The following is a 19,178-nucleotide window of genomic DNA, read 5'->3' as shown; positions in this document are numbered from 1 at the left end:
GCATGAAACCTTGATAGATGAATTAATAATGATGATGATATTATTATTAGGTTTAATTACTCTGTTAGTTCTATAATTTTGCGAAATTTTTAATTAAGTTCCTATATTTTTTTTCCCTTTAATTGCACAAATTATTTTTTGATTAGGTCCCTCTTGACAATAATTGGTTTAATTATATAGGAACCCAACTAAAAAATAAAAAATTAGTACAACGATCCAAATAGAAGAAAATAAAAAAGTATAGAAATCCAATTAAAAAAAATTAGTGCAAAAACTCAATTAAAAGAAAAAAAAAAGTATAAAAACCTCATTATAAATTTCGTGAATCTATAAAAACTAACAGAGTAATTAAACTTTATTATTATTATTATTATTATTATTATTATTATTATTATTAGTTGTTGTACACACACCACGACAGTAACAAGTAACGAGACAAACTTTTCACCAACGAAATACTACAAGACTAAAGTTGATAAAATATGTTTAAATATGCTATCAATTGTCTTAGGTCATTCAGGTCACTTGCCAAAGTTTAGTTGATTTGCCCAAGTGATTACCATATATACTCTCACTCTGTTTTTGGTCAAATTTTGAACGGAGTTAAGACATACATAACGAGAATTAAAATGAAGAACGTGGCGTAGCTGATAACGGGTAAATGGGTAATAGCTTCTCAATTAGCCGCCACAGGCTTCACCTTCTCTCGCATGAACTGCAGTATATGATCGCGTTTCCAATTATCGATTCTGCAACGGGGAAGAGATATTCAATCAGAAACAAGCTAAAACACCATGTTTTACCTTTAAATCCTAGCACGCAAGAAAGGCATCATTTTGTTGGCAGGGTTCATTGTTAAAGAGAACTCAAACCTTCCACCTAACTAGTAGATTCTTTTATTTCAATGAAAAGAGCTTTTCCCACACAATTAAACTATTCATTTACACATAAAAAAGCTTTGGTATTTGTTAATGTTACCGATCAATTCCATAAGTATTGTAATGGAGGTTATCAGTACATTACACAACAATTGTTTATCAGAACTATGTCAGGTGTATTCACAGCATCTAAAACACAGACATCTATGATCTATGGGAAGTCACTGCATTTTAATCGATCCTAAAAAACCAAAGTTCTCATAGCAAGATGCTCTGACAAGAAGATCAGAAGTCAGGACATTATCCTACTAGATGTGGTAACCGAATCAAAGTCTATCATGGATGAAGCAAGAAGTTAAAACCATAATTTAATTTAATTAAAGAAGTCATACCTGATTGTTTCTTTCTGATCACCTGCATGATCCAGCATGATTAGCTTTGGTGGGGAATTAAAAACATATTGAACTTTGACGGTTGGAAATTTATCCTTCTCCTCTTCAATGAAGCCAACAACTTCAGGATAGAAAACAAGCTTCCTCATGCAAACTTCCAAAATGGCTCCAGAGTATGCAACCTAAAGAAAACAATAAACAACCATTAGTACTATTTTTTGCATGCATAGCACTCTCATGAAAGATCCAGGATTTTCATTATTACTTCAAAAGCCAAAACTCTGATGCCGGTTAAGGCAAACTGAAAATTAAAATAGTATCACTCACCTTCCTATTTCACTTGAACTTAGTGTGTGTTTATATGGTGTTGGAAGATTCCAAACCATAGTTTGAAGGATGCAAACTGAATTTCAACTCTTTTTCACAATTTAACTGAAACCATGGTTTGATTTGGAAAAGAAATAAAGAAAAGTTGCTTTCCCCTTGAATCAAATTATGACTTACCATCTACAAACCAAAACACTCTAAGGCCCCATTCGGTAACTACAGGCACATGCGCACACGCAAATAGAGATAATTTGCCTAACTCTGTACTTGTCTCCTTCATCAAACAAGTTTGTGTCACCAAATGTCTCAGTATTTTCCTTTTATTTTCCTAAAGTTGATAAATTCTCGCCCTTGAAAGGGAGAAAAGTACAGAATAGTGTATCTTTAAACAAAATCCAGCACTACACTAGTTCCTCAAATGCAATTTGGTGAGACCACAAGATATTATTCAACAATAATAATACACATGAAGTAATATAATTTGCATCAATAATAGTGCACGTGAAGTATACTAGTTTCTTTCTATTTGTAACCAAGAGTAATTAGTAAATGGTAATTGCAGTTATCATAATATAAGTATTAGTGATTAATTGTGAAATCATCGTTCCCTAACTATATATAATTATCTATATACCTTGGCAGTAGCATCATTGGAATCTTCCGTGCAACACTTGTAACAATCCGATACCAGCTCTGCAACCGGAATTCTGAGCTCAATTCAAAATTTGATGGAACTAACCAAAAATATAATAAATAAAGCACGAGATCGAAAATTAAAAAGAAAAAGGAAAATTGAGATCGGAAATTGAAGAATGGAGATTACCTTTGTCTTTGACGTACTCGGAGAAAGTCTTGCAATCGGAGCACAGAGCGAGACCGGAGAATCCAAGATTCTCGCATTCTCTTGTGCTCAGTTGCTCCGCTGATGTACCGATACTCAAGGCGGCCAACAAGACCACAACCACCACCGCCGCCGCAACGCCGTAGCTACTCAGCCATCTCCTCTTCATCTCTCTCTCTCTCTCTCTCTCTCTCTCTCTCTGCGAGATCCAACGAGCTGAAGAAATAAGAGAGGGCTGGACTCATTCAATGGGCCTTATTGTCACACTATAGTTTTCGTCTTTTGTGCTTTAATTGGATCATACTCAAAAGAGAACAACAGGAGTCTTGTCAAGACCAGAAAAAAAATAACAAAGGAGTCTCTTTGACCACAGAAAAAAAAATTTTAAAAAGAAAGAAAAACAGTTATGGAGTTAATTTGTATATAATTTAAAGGTTAAAAAATATATTTCAAAAAATTATATTCTTAAAAGTGTTATATCCGGATATTAAAAATGTTTATTTAGTATTATAAATGGTTATAAATTGTTTTTAATATTCACAAGAATAAGTTACAAACATATTTATTCATTAAAAGAAAAAAATATTTGACAATTAATATTGTAATTTTATATGCTAATATTTAGAGTTTAATTTTGATGTATTGACAATATAAAACGTTTTATATAGTTGTCCAATTACATTCGTTTTTTTGTATAATTATTTACGCGGTCAATATAAAACGTAGTTATTTTTGTTGACGATGCATAATTAGATATATATATATATATATATATATATATATATATATATATAAAATTGTTTTTAATATTGGATATACATATCAAATATTCGTTTCTGTAATGGAAATAAGAATTTCAAAATTCTGATAACTATTTTTTTCTGAGAATAATTATTTTTATGAATTAAATTTCAAAATTTCAAACAAATATATAAATGATTGTTTTTATAGACAATTTTTTAGAATAAATTAAAATCCTTTGAACCAAACACCCAACTAAAGAAGTTTTTGACATGGCTATATAATCTTTTTATTTTATTCAATTGAAAGCTTGATGATGATTGATACACATTTGTTTGCAACCTATTGCCGGGAAAATTGTAAGTAGCAAGTAGTCATAGTAATGAACTAGAAAAACTATAGTAAAGTAGTCACCTAATTCTAGTTTCTAACAAATATTCTCATCATCTAGCATTTTCTTCAAAAAAATTTTTTGTATGGAGAAAGTATTTTCAATATCTTTAAAGTTCTTGTTATTAAAAAATTTTAGGAATCGTGGTTCATATATATATATAGTGAATGCTATGGTGCTTTTGACATTGTGCCTAACTTACCAAAAAAAGTAAATACATAATATTTAATAAATTTTAAATATTTTACTTTTTACTTTAAATATTTTATTTTTTACTTTTAAAAGTAAGTTAGGCAATTTTGACACCATAGTAAAAGACACCATAGAACTCACCTATATATATATATATATATATATGTGTGGTAGCAAACAAATTATATAAAGGTAGGAGGTCTAGTTTGAATTTTAGGTTTTAAGTTTTGCAATGCTTTATACCACAACTTATTATTAAACTGGAGCTGTTTACGAGTAATTAATCTGAAACAGATCCTTAAATTAAGCGAGAAGGACAACAGTTTGCTCTTGTTGGAGGAGTGGTGTGGGTGGGTTCTCGAATTTGTGAGTGGCGGCGAAAAGTTTAATGGAAAGCTTCGAAGTGTTGTCAGGTTTGATTTGAGTCATAGGAGAGTAATCGTGTATCGCCCTGAACTGCGAAGGAGCAGCAAACAATAACCGTGGAGGTGTTTTCAGTGTAGGCGAGGGGTAACCCACTAGAACAATTCCTCTAAACGTACTTAGTAACTATACTAATACAACATACCTTTTTGTTAAATATTGTTCTCAATTTTTTTATTGGTAAAATTTTACCAACAATCACATTATCTAACAACTACAACTACAATATCAAAATTCAAGATACAATTGGAGAAAAATAGGTGATGGACTATGCCAGTATACCTCGGTTTCAGGATCTTTGACGGAGTATAATAAATATTGGTGCTATTAATAAACATTGGTGCCACTCTTCATCTTTGCGTATGCAACTTTGCAAGTGCCTACGCACCTTTGTAAGAATTATACTTGTGCGTAAGCATTCTGCTCCATGCACAAACATACTTGCCATCTCTTCCTTTTGTGCTTACACACACGGATCGTGCGTACGCACCCAAGCCAAAATTTTCAATCTCCAATTTCGAAATCTATCGCAATCGCTTTTGGGCATAGCGCTAGCACTGCTGGCGCTGAAGTGTGTTTGAAAATTTGGCCCTGGCACTGCTGGACATAACGCTAGCGCTGCTGGCACTAAGGCATGTTGCAAATGAGGCCCTGTTGGACATAGCGCTGGCGCTGCTGGAGCTGAGGCATGTTGCAAATGGATTTAATAGTTATATCTTTTACTTAATATGCTAAGTACTACATGGTTATTTAATTCTCTCCATCAAAATCTATAAACCACTAATGTGCTTTGATATAGGAGCTGAAAGCACTCCATTGCATTATGCTGCTTGTCGGGAAAATTTGAAATGCTGTCAGGTAAGAATAACTTCAACTTTGATCTGTAATATTCCATCTTTTCCTTTGAATCTAGCAAAAATGCTTTTATTCTTTTAGATTAGATCCACCTTTCGAGATGTGCAACTCGAAAAGCTTTGAATTGCAATGGAGATAAGGTATTCTAATTTGACTGTTTATTACTAAATTTTTGCTTGTTCTACAATATATATGATACAAAGATAAAAGTTATTGTTTCTTACTATCATATGGGTTACAGTGAGTTTGAACTTATTTGAGAAAAAAATGGAAGGAACCACTTCCAATTTTTTTATTGATCTTATACTTCCAATCAAAAATATTTTCTACTCAGTGGTGATGCCTATTCAATATTGGTTCGAATAACAGTGATCACAATGCAAGAACACATGTGCTAGGTTGATTATTTGGTTAGCATCTTAGTAAACTATCTTCTTCTGTAGATTTTCATACAAAAACAAGAATCATGGGCATAAGCAATTGGTTGAAAGAGGAGGTTGAACGGTAAAATAGTGTAGATAGATATGACGTGTTGAAAGAGAAGAGTCAGAAAGTGAAGTGGATGATGATCCTCAAGCCTTCAAGTATTAACAAAGCATCAGAATTGTGCTATGATCTCTCATCAATTGAAAAGAAAGTTTGGGTCATAAGATAGAACTTAGTGCTTACCAGCTAGTATTCTCAAACTATATTGCTTATTGTTTACCAGCTAGTATTATTGATGCCGAAGCATTTTATCAGTTATTTTAGTACTTTTTCACTGAATAAATCATTCATTTGGTTCATTAATCAAGTATATTAAGGGTCATTTTCAATTAATGGTTGCATGTGAAAGAATTATTAGAGATTAGTGATTTTTGTGCTAACTCATAGTCTTTCAAATCAAGTTTTGATGCATCTTGCTTAATAAGTTTTAAAAGGTTTATGAACACAAGATACTTCAAAGACTGTGTAATTGATCGTAGGTAAAAAAGAAAAAAAAAGGGATTAAGAGTTGATTGAAGAGAGACGTGGAGCACTTATTCACTTTGGATCATCCAAGATCAAACTTCCAAAGTTCTCCCAAGGAGCCTTAAGATGTTGATAACGTTAGGTCTGCATGGAGAGCCCCCTCACAGACGTGTTCGAGAATAGATTATCTAATCTTTTTGGAAGTAATAGATTATTAGGTGTATTTTTTTAGTAGTAGCAGTAACTACAGAATGTATATCGTATGAGTTGGGGCTAAATTAACTTGTACTAACCTTATCTATTGCCATCTCTTGATTCTTGATATATATAGTGTATTTTTTTGTTAACTTAAAATCCTCCTCATGCTACTAATTATAGTAGATTGTTGTTAGTTTTCAAATTTATCTCACTTTCATATTATGTATTTGTAATATGGATCAACTTCTTTAAATATTTTAGCACTAGAAACATATAAAAGCTACTTGCAATTTTAACATAAATGTGAGTGATAATTGATAAAAAAACAGAAGAAATATTTAAATACATCTCAATGAAAACACAACTCTAATCATCTAGAAGCACAACAATCTTATTCCTCTGTATCATTTTCTTCAATATGACAACTGCATCATAGATCCTGTCAGCAACCTTCTCCACATATCCAAAGCAAGCATACCTCCAATTATTTTTGAAATACAAAATTCCAATAATTCCTCAGAAACCAGTTGCGAAACCAAGGGATACAATTGAGTAAAACAACGCTTTGTCAAGCTGGTCATTTTCCCTGTCTTCATCTTCATAGCCTTCAAAAGTAGAAACATGATGAAGACCATGACCGGGACAATATTTTGGGAGTGGAGCTCCACTGAGATATTGGTTACCAGTGTAATTGAGTGAATCATTCAAGGTTTGAAATTGGTTTTCAACTGGAATTGGTCTTAAGAGGTTGTTGTATGATAAATTCAACTGACTTAGAGAATATAAGTCAATCATACTTCTTGGAATACCACCACAAAGATCATTATGAGACAAGTCAATAGACTCCAATGACCTCATGTCTCCAATCATTTTAGGAATCTTGCCTGACAAATTATTGTAGGAGAAATTGAGTCCAATCAATCTTAATAGGGAAGATATTCCAGTAGAAATTGATCCAGACAATAAGTTATTTGAGAAGTCCAAGTTACTACATATATCAAATTACCAATGTAATCAAGTTCTCTTCCTTTAATAACTTCCTTCACATCCTCTTTGTCCCACCATTACGAATTGGACAAATACGAATTCTCGTTATATAAAAGAGTATATGCTGAAGTCATTCCTGTAATATTGGCAATGCAATGAGGAATTGGGCCTACTAATTTATTTTCAGCAAGGTCCGATATTTGCAATGCATCAAATTGACAGAGGCTTGAAGGAATGCTAACATATAACCAATTTCTTCTCATCCTAAGAATTTGAAAGTATGAAAATTCACTGCCATTTCAAGAAGGTATGAAACCTGATAGTTGATTCTTCCCAACATCTAATGATCTCAAGTTTTTCATGTTTGACAAACATGAAGGAAGTTTTTCTTGAAACTTATTATTATTCAGATGTAGTAACTCCAATAATAAAAGATTTTAAATTGTGCTTAGAATTTTGCCAGACAGATAATTATTGGAAACATCAAAATACAACAAACATTCAAGTTTTTCAACGAACTTGGCAACGAACCATTCATGAAGTTATTACTGAGAAGCAAAGACTTCACGTTGGGGATTTTATGTGGAAGGCTTTCAGGAATGAATCCAGTTATTAATTATGCGAAAAATCTAAGTACAAGGGGCTCATAACCTGAGGGCACGAATTTATTAATCAATTCATTGAGCCTTACAAGTAGTTTGAAGAAAGCTCATGCACAACCAAATTTTTTAGTTGACCTAGATTTTGAGGAATATTACCACTCAAATTATTATAAAAAGATATACAAGACATAGATCAACAAGTTTTTCAAGACTCAGCGGTATTGATCCATTAAAAAAGTTAAATGCAAGAATTAACTTTCTCAATTTTTTTAAATTTCTAATAGAAGAAGGAATGGGACCGGAGAATGAATTCTTAGACAAATCAACTTCTATCAAATTTTTAAATTGTCCCAACCAACTGGGTAAAAGACCATCGAATTTATTCGCATTCAAATATAGGTACTCTAAAGCATAGCCATTACAGCCAAATAGAGTTACTTTGTCGTTGAAAGCCAATCTTTGAACATTGCTGTTAGACAAATCCATGTATTTTAGATGACATAGATTACTCAAAATTGATGATAGAAAACCCTCTTCTATGGTAGTGACTGTGAAATTATTCACAGAAAGATCAAGACTCATAAGACTCTTTAACTCGCCTAACCACGATGGAAGTGAATTAAAGTAGTTTTTGGAAAGTTTAAGATGTGTGAGAAATGTCAAATTGCGTAAACTATAAGGAATTGGACCATCAAGCTTATTAGCCTCAAGATTTAACTCAACAAGGTTTTCAAGCTTCCTCAACGGTACTATTGAAGTTAGGCTATTTTCACTGAAATCATGAGACCTAATGGAAGTGATGTTTTGAAGAATAGAAGGAAGATCACTAACAAAACCACAATCCCTAAGGATTATTACTTGAAGGTGCTCAAAATGAGCAAACCATTGTGGCAGCCAAATTAAATTCTGATTAGAAGAAAGACGGAGGTCTTTAATGGAGGTCAGATTTCTCAAAGGATCAAAGACTGTAATATTATTCAGAGACAAATCCAGTTTAATAAGATTGTGAAAATTGGCTAACCATGATGGCAAAGAGTTTAGATCATTGCCTGAGATGTCAAGGACTTTGATGGAAGTGGTGTTCTGAAAAGGACGTAGGACTGATGATAAAGGATGATTAAGAGAATTTCATGCAAGACTGAGGACTTGGAGCCGAGTGAGATTTATGAGAGGGAAAATAGGATCAGAAACAAGTGATTTTGCAAAGTTACAGGAAAGTAGATATAAATCTAAGATAGAAGGAAGCATGTTGAGTACCTTATACAGATCCATGGAAAGATCCATTTGTGTCAAGCCAAGATATTGTAATGAGAAAAATGGAGCAAGCCAAGTACTTTCAGTATCGTTGGTGAAAGTGAAATCATCGAGATAAAGAGCACGCAAGTTAGTGAGGTTGCTAATAGTGCTGCTGGGAATGGGAATAGCGTCGCCTTCTCCTTGTAAAGAAAGATAGCTTAGGCGTTGCATAGAACCAAGGAATTCTGGAACAGTATGGATTCAAACTCTAGAAAGATCCAAATAAGTCAAATGTTGAAGTTGTGACAGATATGGATTAACATTTTTCAAAGCATCCATCACAGTGGGGCAAATATGATCATCAGCATCAGCAGTGGTTCTAAATTTGAGTCAGTGAAAAAATACGAACTGAAGAAATACGAACAGGGATCGTTGAGATCAAGCATGACAACATGTCTAGTGAGATTATCGCATGATATGGAAGTAGTAGTGGTTTCAAACATCTTTTAAAATTAAGGAGAGCCTGTCTTTCTGGTTGAAGGCAGGCATAGAAAACTCTAATTTGAGTGATGAGTAGCACCACCACAACCACAGTAAAAGCAGTAGTATTGTTGGAGTATTCTTTTTCTCTCATTTTTCACCAAGAAATTCAAACAAGTTAAGAAGGAAGCGATCTTGAAGGGTTTTTCCTCGGACTCTACTTTCAACAAGAGGCTAAAAGGCAAAGATATGTATGTAGTATAGTGTTTGGTATAGAAAGAAACTCCTCCAGTGTCCACATTTATAGCGTGTCTAACTCTCACGAAAATCGTCATTGCATGTGTGAGGAAATTTCCTATAAATTTTATTGTCCACATTCATAGGGTGTCTAACTCTCACCAAAATCGTCGAGAAAATTTCCTAGAAATTTCATTGCAACGAGTCAGAGTCAACGACACAAGCGGCGCTAGCTTAGGACTTGGAGTTTTCTAAAGAAAAGTCTTTCTAATTTACAATGTGCTTACTAGCTAGTATCTCTCACAGACGTGTTCGAGCACGTCCCAATAGGCCAAATAGCGTCCTCTTGGGCGTCTCTCATCTGGGACGTCCTTCACATTTGGGCAATGCATGGAGCCCCTTGGCTCTTAGGACGTGGCTCACGCTGACACAATTAAGTAAAGACCTTTGTTACTATAATCCACTAGGATTGATTCCTTGCTGAATTTTTTCAGTTTTGGAAGGTTAAAGATTTGAGAAGTAAGTTACTAGTCTATGACTGTTATATTTTTCAATAAATGGACTTCGGAAGCAATTTGAAGTTTTAAATAAAAACTAAACAAAAGTGTGTTTTTAGAGGAAGCGTGTCATGACATCTTTGCATGGCCTCAGCCGTGCATGGAAACTCACCGGTTCACAAAAATGGCATGGTGCACTCCAAAATACACCAAAAATTCCACTCCAAGAGCTAAATTTTGTGGTGCAACTAGTGAAATGGCCCATGCCTTTGCCAAGGCTTATTTGAATCAAGACTTATTTGAGTGGTGTGGATGATGCCACTAAGTGCGTGCTCCACGCCACTTGAGATGGTGAGGTTGAGGTGAGTCTAAGTGGCGTGGATGAAGCGTGCTCCACGCCACTAGAAAGAGGGTGATGTTGGGGCACTTAGAAAGGGTTGGAGAGGGTTTGAGTGGCGTGGATGACTCCACTAAGTGCGTGCTCCACGACAAGGAAGAAGGCGAGGTTGGGTGGGATGGATGACGCGAGGGCGTGCTCCACGCCAAGGTAAGAGGCAAGGTTGGGGTGAGATTGAGTGGCGTGGATGACGCCACTAAGTGCATGCTCCACGCCACTAGAGAAGAGTAACGTTGGGGCACCCATTTCGTGCCATGGAGATTATATGTTCAATAAGCAAGTGAGATCTATCTTGGATAAGTAATTCAATTGCAAATTCGATTATATGTTCAGCAATCTTTCAAACATGGTGGTTTTCATTTTGATTTAATATGAGCACCTCCCTATTGTTTCCATAGAAGATAAAAACATGTCCTATCATAGAATTCACCAACTAGTTTTATGGCTATTATATCCAATAGAATGATGACATCTTATGATATTTATGTGTTTCCTCAGGATAAGGAAAGCACTAGCCAGGATATTTATGTGATTCTCATAAGCACTAGCGAGGTCATTGCATCAGCTTCTCAAGCTTAAAAAAAATAGTTTTAAGGCTATAATGAAAAAGGCTAGTTGGTGAGCCTTTTTCTTTTTTTTTTCTTTTCATTGTTCATGCTTTAGTCTCAGTATTTTTCTATTTCGGCTTTTATTATTGATGGGGCTTCTTTTTTTCATGTATTGTGAAAGCAGGTTTGCCATTAAGGAGAATTGAGAAGTAATCCTTCTTTCAAATGAAGCATTGTACCTATTACGTTTTGAGTTTACTAACTGAGACAATGTAATTTGAAACTTAATCCATGTTTGAATGCCTTAGACCATGGATCTTGTCTTGTATATGGTAACAAAGGAAAACTTGGTTACACTGAGAGGCATCAATATTATGTCTGCAGATTATGAATTTTACAGCATTCAAAACTTATTTAAGCTTAAATATTTTATACTTATCTCAAACTTTTATAAAGGAATATTGTTATTGCAGAAGGTTAACAGGAAAATCAAAAAACAAAATGGTTAAAATATCAACAATCTTTATGGTATTTAATTTTGGTGGAATGTTAATATAAAGCAGTTTTATACATATCCAATTACATAATGTTACTGAGAAAACGTAAAGAAAGATCTGAAGTTCTGTTCCTGATGAATCATAAAACTGTGTATGTGTTTGTATTAAATGAATGATCATGGAAGCCCCCTTTCCAAAACAAGCTTCATCAGTATTTATACTAAGAGGGAAAATTATAATACTAGGCTAGCTTATGTAACTGCATTCTATTTTGCTAACTGATTCAACGGCTAAATTGGAATCTTGGTCAATCTTGCCTCCCTCAAAATCAAGGACACTCTTGGAGTGAGCTTGAGTTTGTCCAAAAACCAATTAAAGGAGAAAACAGATAACTGCTTAGTAAAAAAGTCTACAACTTGATCTATACCAGGTATGTGAACAATGTGGAGCTGATGTTGGTTAACCAAGTCTCTCACAAGATGAATATTAAGCTTGAAATTCTTGGTTCTGTTGTGCATAATGGGATTGCAGATAATTGGACAGCACTAGCATTGTCACAATAAATGGTAGAGACTCCAAAATGTTGAAACCAAGCTCAGATAGGAGATTTTGTAACCAAATAATCTCAGTTGTAGTTGTTACCACACTTCTGTATTCAAATTCTGCACCGGAACGACTGACTACATGTTGTTTTCTACTTGACCAAGCAACCAAATTAGTGCCTAAGAAGATACAGTAGCCTAAAGTGGATCTCCTATCATCATCAGAGGCCCAATCAACATCTGCAAAAACAAAGATTCGAAGATTAGTAGATAGATGAAAAAGAAAACCTTGCTCATTTGTACCAGCAAGATATCAAAGGATCCTTTTTACTGATCTCCATTGGCTGAGCAAAGGTCTTTGCGTAAATTAGCTTACCTTATTTACTGAGAATGCTATCTCAGGTCTAGTGAGGGTGCAGTATTACAGAGCCCCTACTATAGAACGATAGTGAATAGGATCAGAATAATGTTCAAAACCATATTTAGAGAGCTTTTCTGAAGTAATCATAGGTGTTTGGACTGACCTAGCATCAATCATGCCTGATTTGTGTAACACATCTTTTATGTAGTTAGTTTGAGATAAATGATATACACCAGGTTTTAGTTTAGTGGCCTCAATTCCTAAAAAATAATTAAAAGTTTCAAGAGATTTCAAAACAAACATGCCATGTAATTTCTGAATCAATGCAGTGATTTCATTTTGATTATTACTAGTCAGCTGTATATAAGATTCCAGAGTGAAGAAAGTATTGGAAAAAAGGTCATGTTGTTGACTTGTTGGACTGTTAATTGGCCATTCTCAGAAATTTCCCATATTTTTCCTGGTTATTAAATTGCGAAAAAAAGTAGTGTGTTTTGGTGAAATTTCGAAGTGGGAGCCTGGGCATTTTAGTGATTACAAATACTGGGGGCGGGTCCATGGGACCCTGTGATTTAGATGGAGATGAGTCCAGATATGGAAAGTAGAAAGGTTGGCTTCGACAATGTAGATAGGTGATGCGGAATTTATAACCCACAAACTAACCGGCAAGTGCACCGGGTCGTACCAAGTAGTACCTCAAGTGAATGAGGGTCGATCCCACGAGGATTGATAGATCAAGCAATAATGATTGAGTGACTGGCGTAGTCAGACAAACAGAAAATAGTGTTTTGAAAGTTCAATTGCATTAAACAGTAAATCAGAGAATCAGAAAAGCAAGCAGTAAACAAGTAGTGAATAATATATGGAGAAACAGTTAAGGCTTCAGAGATATCTATCTTCTGGATTGACTTTTCTCACTAACTATTTTAATCATGCTAGATTCAATTCATGGCAAACTATATGTGACTAAACCCTAATTCCTTAGAACTTTTTAGTCTCCTCTAACCTTCATCAACCACCAATTTCTTGGTCACTTAATTCCAATTAGAGCATGAAGTTCAATTCTAGTTTATATGCCACAGAAATCTTAATTACCCAAATATAAGAGGATTATATGTCACGTATTCTGTTAAGTCCAGATAATTAGAAATTTAGGAGAAATTGTTTCAAGCTATTGTTCAAGTAAAGAACTTTTCCAAGTTATACGAGAACTCAATTAGAACAAGAGTCATACTTCCGTTCCACCCAGATTCATAAGATAAAGAACGAAAATAATTCTTGAAATAGAAATCAATACATGAATTAAAATAGAAAAGTAATAGTATCAATCCATATAATAGACATAGCTCCTAACCTTAACAGTGGAGGTTTAGTTGTTCATGGTTAAGAGAGAAACTAGGATTAAGAAAAATTGTAAAATTGCAGAATGAGGTAGAAGAGAAGAGATCTTCCCGAAGGGTTGATTCTTTTCCCTTTTATATCTTATCCTAATTAATGTGAAAATATATTTCCTAAAACTAAATAATATCTTTTCCTAATTATAAATAAATAAAAGTTTAAATCAAAATTTAATAATTGATTCGTGCAAGCCTTGTATAAAAATGGGGACCACTTGGTTTAGAAGAGTTGGCGCTAAACATGGGGAATCCAAGTTTGGCTTCAGCCAACCTGTGTGTGTTCTTCCAAGTTCTCCTTGCTGGCGCCAAACTTGAGGTATCTCAAGTTTGGCTTCAGCAAGCCATCATGCAATTCCTCCATTCTTCATCCTTGGTGCCAAACTTGAGGTTCCTCAAGTTTGGCTTCAGCAAGCCAGCATGCGATCTTCAAATCCCCTTTAGTTGGCGCCAAACTTTAGATATCTCAAGTTTGGCTTCACCAAGGCAGCAAGCAAGGAAGGCGTTGTGATGATCCTTGCGCCAAACTTGGAATTTTCCAAGTTTAGCGCCACCAAGGCAGTAATTTCATATGAAAGGTATAAACTATTATATATTATTGGAAAGCTCTATAAGTTGGCTTTCCAAAGTCGCTAGAATCACGTCAATTAGACCTCTGTAGCTCAAGTTATTTTTGTTTGAGTGTAAGGAGGTCAAGGTTGACAGCATCATTTACTTTCTTCCTCTTCTTCTTCAAAAACTCCATCAAATCCATTCGAATGCTACCTGAAATAAATTGAATTGCACAGAACTCATAGTAGCATTCATAGTGGCTAAAAGATAATTAAATCTTGATTAAAATTAACAATTTGAATGCAAATTTACTAGAAAAAGATAGAAAAGATGCTCATACATCACAACACCAAACTTGAATTATTGCTTGTCCTCAAGCAACCAAAACTAATATAGGCTTATGATGTGAATTTGCAGGAGAAGTGAGTGTTCAATTAAGCTCCTGTCTCTTCTTAAAGTGGAGTTTATACACTACAATCCTGAATAGTTTTGGCATCTCACTATTCTTTGAATAAGAGGAATGTCACTATCATTCGGAATTAGAATCCGGATAATATTATGAATTCTCTTGCCTTTATACTTTGGTCTAATCCTTGAACACATCAAATTTTCTTTAATTCTCTTTTCTTTGGTGTTTTACACCTTGAGCTTAGCCGTGACTTTAAATGCTTTATCTCAAGCTTTACTTGACACAAAACACCACAAGCACTTAACTGGGGAACTCTCTTGAAGCTCTGTTTTTTCTTTCAGTTGCTCCCAGACAGTGGTGCTCAAAGCCTTTGGCATACTCTGTTAATTGCAATTGATCTCGATTTTTAGTGCTCTGTCTCAAAGATTACTTGACACAATTACACCACAAGCATATGACTAGGGAAACAACTCTTTGAGCTTTTAATCATGTCTAACCTTCCTAGTCATTGATGCTCAGAGCCTTGAACCTTGCTTTTATTTTTCTTTTGCTTCAAGGATTAAGCTTTTGTTTAATTCAGAGAATTCATAATAGTTCTCTAAATTCCTGTTCTTTATACATCAACATCTCTTGATTCAAATTCAAATATGCACGGTTCATGTCATGCATTTAGAATTACAAGGAATACCAACATATTTAGGTACTGAAGACTACTCTTTGTTATAAACTCTTTTTCTCATACAATACATCCTTTTCTTCTTTCTTTTCTTTTGATTTCAAGCTCAGTGAGCAATACATGAGACACCTTTTAGAATTAAAATCAAATAACAAAATAAGATAAAAAAGAACAGCAAATTAAACTAAAACCTTGGAATTGAAATAACAAATGATCATGCAACAACTAAAACAAAACAGCAGAGAACAGGAACCTAATCATAAAATTAGCAAAATAATATGTAAGGTGAAAAGGAACTAAGCCAGCTCAATCTCCCTGGTGGAAATCTCTCTCCTCATGCTGTGCTCCGTGTGGTCCTCTCAGGCGGCTGTAATCCTGTCTCAACTGGTGAATCTTCTACCGCTGAAAGTCCTAAGCAGCTCTCATCTCATCAAGGGTGGTACAAAGATACTCCCATCGGCTGTTCTGTGTTACCTGCATCTCCTCTACAGACGCAGTGTACTGCTACCAGCGGCTGTCCTGCGTGATCCTCATTGAGGAGGTGAGCTACTGCCAGTATTCTTGTGGGAGGAAGTAGTGTCCTTAAGGCAGTGGTGGCTACTCTTGTTGAGCTTCTTCTTCAGCCTGTTCAATCCTAGGGAGTCTCTGGTATTCCCTGACCAGTTCTATAGTCTTCTTTGTGATAAGTCTCTCGACTGGAATAGGAAAATCATTCTCTATCTTGACCTTAGCGGCCTCACAGAGGCGATATATGAGATGTGAAAGCTTAACGTGGCATTCAGAATGGTGTTGGTGGTGACATGATAGATTTGCTGAGCAATAATGTACTCCGCGTCCACCACTTCTCCTCTCATAATGCAGTGAATCAGAATGGTCTGGTCCACAGTGCATTCGGACCGGTTGCTTGTGGGCATGATAGACCGGCGGATAAAATGGAGCCATCCCCTAGCTAAAGGAGTCAAGTGACTACTCTTAAGATGGCACAGCTTCCCCTTTGCCCCCAATTTTACTGGGTATCTAGAATGCATATATCAGCGAGTAGTGCCTCTAATTGTTGATCTCTGTTCACCCTTTCGTTGTAGGATCAAAGTAAGGTCATATTTTGAGGTAATTGGAGGGTCTGTCGGATAATTTCTGGGCTAAAATCAAACATTCTTCCCCTAACAAAGCTTCTGTGGTTCCTTTCATTAACTCCAGATACATCCTTGTATGTGATCTACAAATTTTCATAACATTTCTGAATCATCAATTGTGCCACCTGTGTGTGCGGATTGCACAGAAACTGCCATCTTCGTCTCTGAATTTGGTGCTGAATTTTAGGATATTCATCCGGTTGGAGACTAAATTTCACTTCTGGCAGTACAAGCCTCTTGCTAATAACCTCATAAAAATGCTCTTCATGTAATTTAGGGTTGGGTGGTCTTTGGTGCCATGAAAATAAACAAAATAAAACTAGCAAAGTGACAACACCAAACTTAAAAATGTTGCTCGTCCTCGAGCAAAATAAAGAAATACACAGGAGAAGAAGAAAGTGAAACAGAAGAGAAAAAAGATCAATGCTAAAAATTGCTTTTCTATTTTTTTCTTTTTTTTTTGTATACTGAATAATACAGAAAAGAAAAAAAAAGAGAGGGATAAGGGATAGATAGAAAGGGGTGGCAAGGACGAAGGGGTTGGAGGTTGGGAATGGGTTCGTGTTGAATGGGATAGATGGAAGGGAAGTGTATAAGGAAGAAGGAAAGGGCTGGCTTGTGTTGTTGAAGAGGGAAGAAGCATTATAGAGGGAAGGTTTGAAGTGGGAATGAGGGGTAGGAGTGGTCTGTTATGTGTGGCTTGAGGAGGGAAGGTTGGGGCTATATATAAGGAGTGGGGTTTCATTGGAAGGGGTTCACGGGTGTGTTATGGGAATGGAGGGTGGTCACATGTATGTATTGGGAAGGCAAGAGGGAAGGGTTGTAGGGTTTGGGAGGTTGGGTTGGGGAGGGGAATATATTCGGTCAAGGGGGAAAGGAAGTCAGGAAGGGGCAAGGGTTGGTGGGGTAGGCTTAGTAAAAAGGGAATGAAGGAAGGAATATATTGGCAAGGTAAAAAGGGAAAGGATCAGTAAGAGGGATGCCATGTGATATGGTTGGGATCTGGTAGGATCACGTTTGGCGTTAGCCAAAAGTAACAACCTGGCGCCAAACTTGGAAACTTTGAAGTTTGGCACCATATCTCCCGAAAACAAGACCTCCTCCTGGCGCCAAATTTGGTGCAGCCCAAGTTTGGAGCCACCTTTGTTCTTTTTTTTAATTCTCCACGCCAGACTTCAGAGGGGCTAAGTTTGGCGCCCCCTGGCAGAGAGCAAATCCTCTTTTGTGCATGATAGTGGCGCCAAACTCCAAACCACCAAGTTTGGCGCCACCCATCTTCCATAATTCCCCAATTGCGTCGTTCTCAATGCCAAACTTGGAGTTTTCCAAGTTTAGCTTCAAACCTCCAGAATGGGACTCCCCTTGGTGCATGTTATGTGGCGCCAAAATTGGAAATCCCACAAACTTGATGCGAAATTTATAACCCACAAACTAATCGGCAAGTGCACCGGGTCGTACCAAGTAGTACCTCAAGTGAATGAGGGTCGATCCCACCAGAATTGATGGATCAAGCAACAATGATTGAGTGATTGGCTTAGTCAGACAAATAGAAAATGGTGTTTTGAAAGTTCAATTGCATTAAATAGTAAATCAGAGAATCAGAAAAGCAAGCAGTAAACAAGTAGTGAATAATATATAGAGAAACAGTTAAGGCTTCAAAGATATCTATCTTCCGGGTTGACTTTTGTCACTAACTATTATAATCATGCAAGATTCAATTAATGGCAAACTATATGTAACTAAACCCTAATTCCTTAGACCTTTTTAGTCTCCTCTAACCTTCATCAACCGCCAATCCCTTGGTCACTTAATTCCAATTAGAGGGTGAAGTTTAATTCTAGTTTAAATGCCACAGAAACCCTAATTACCCAAATATAAGAGGATTATTGGTGCACGAAATTGTGATCATCAATGGCGCCATCAACATGGTACGCTCAATTGCAATCTCAACTTTTTATCACAACTTCGCACAACTAACCAGCAAGTGCACTGGGTCGTCCAAGTAACAAACCTTACGCGAGTAAGGGTCAATCCCATGGAGATTGTTGGTATGAAGCAAGCTATAGTCATCTTGTAAATCTCAGTCAGGCAGATTCAAATGGTTATGGATGATTTATGAATAAAGCATAAAATAAAGATAGAGATACTTATGTAATTCATTGGTGAGAATTTCAGATAAGCGAATGGAGATGCTTTGTCCCTTCCGTCTCTCTGCTTTCCTACTGTCTTCATCCAATCCTTCTTACTCCTTTCCATGGCAAGCTGTCTGTTGGGCATCACCGTTGTCAGTGGCTACAGTCCCGTCCTCTCAGTGAAAATGTTCAACGCGCTCTGTCACAGCACGGCTAATCATCTGTCGGTTCTCAATCAGGTTTGAATAGAATCCAGTGATTCTTTTGCGTCTGTCACTAACGCCCAGCCTTCAGGAGTTTGAAGCTCGT

The 19,178-nt window shown here is 35.8% G+C and overlaps 2 protein-coding genes across 2 annotated transcripts in view; both read right to left on the bottom strand.

The window, feature by feature from the left end:
* Positions 1-417: 417 nt before the first annotated feature.
* Positions 418-2,700, bottom strand: LOC130954672 (uncharacterized). Its single transcript, XM_057881428.1, has 4 exons — positions 2,421-2,700; positions 2,232-2,290; positions 1,271-1,452; positions 418-749 (listed from the first exon to the last, which is right to left on the bottom strand). Exons 1-4 carry the CDS (start codon positions 2,605-2,607, stop codon positions 677-679), a joined length of 501 nt encoding a protein of 166 aa, XP_057737411.1. The 5' UTR covers positions 2,608-2,700; the 3' UTR covers positions 418-676.
* Positions 2,701-6,705: 4,005 nt separating this feature from the next.
* The window catches only part of LOC130956990 (receptor kinase-like protein Xa21), a 32,604-nt gene continuing 20,131 nt past the window's right edge, over positions 6,706-19,178 (bottom strand). Inside the window, exons 2-5 of the mRNA XM_057883903.1 lie at positions 12,313-12,452; positions 12,098-12,215; positions 8,138-8,743; positions 6,706-7,073 (exon numbers count right to left, since the gene is read on the bottom strand). Coding sequence (XP_057739886.1) covers positions 6,706-7,073; positions 8,138-8,743; positions 12,098-12,215; positions 12,313-12,452 — 1,232 coding nt within the window. The remainder of the gene's footprint in view (positions 7,074-8,137; positions 8,744-12,097; positions 12,216-12,312; positions 12,453-19,178) is intronic.

The sequence above is a fragment of the Arachis stenosperma genome, chromosome 10, assembly GCF_014773155.1.
Source record: "Arachis stenosperma cultivar V10309 chromosome 10, arast.V10309.gnm1.PFL2, whole genome shotgun sequence".
Taxonomy (NCBI): domain Eukaryota; kingdom Viridiplantae; phylum Streptophyta; class Magnoliopsida; order Fabales; family Fabaceae; genus Arachis; species Arachis stenosperma.
Note: the sequence above shows the minus strand (reverse complement) of the source record. Positions and strands in the feature narration are given on the sequence as shown.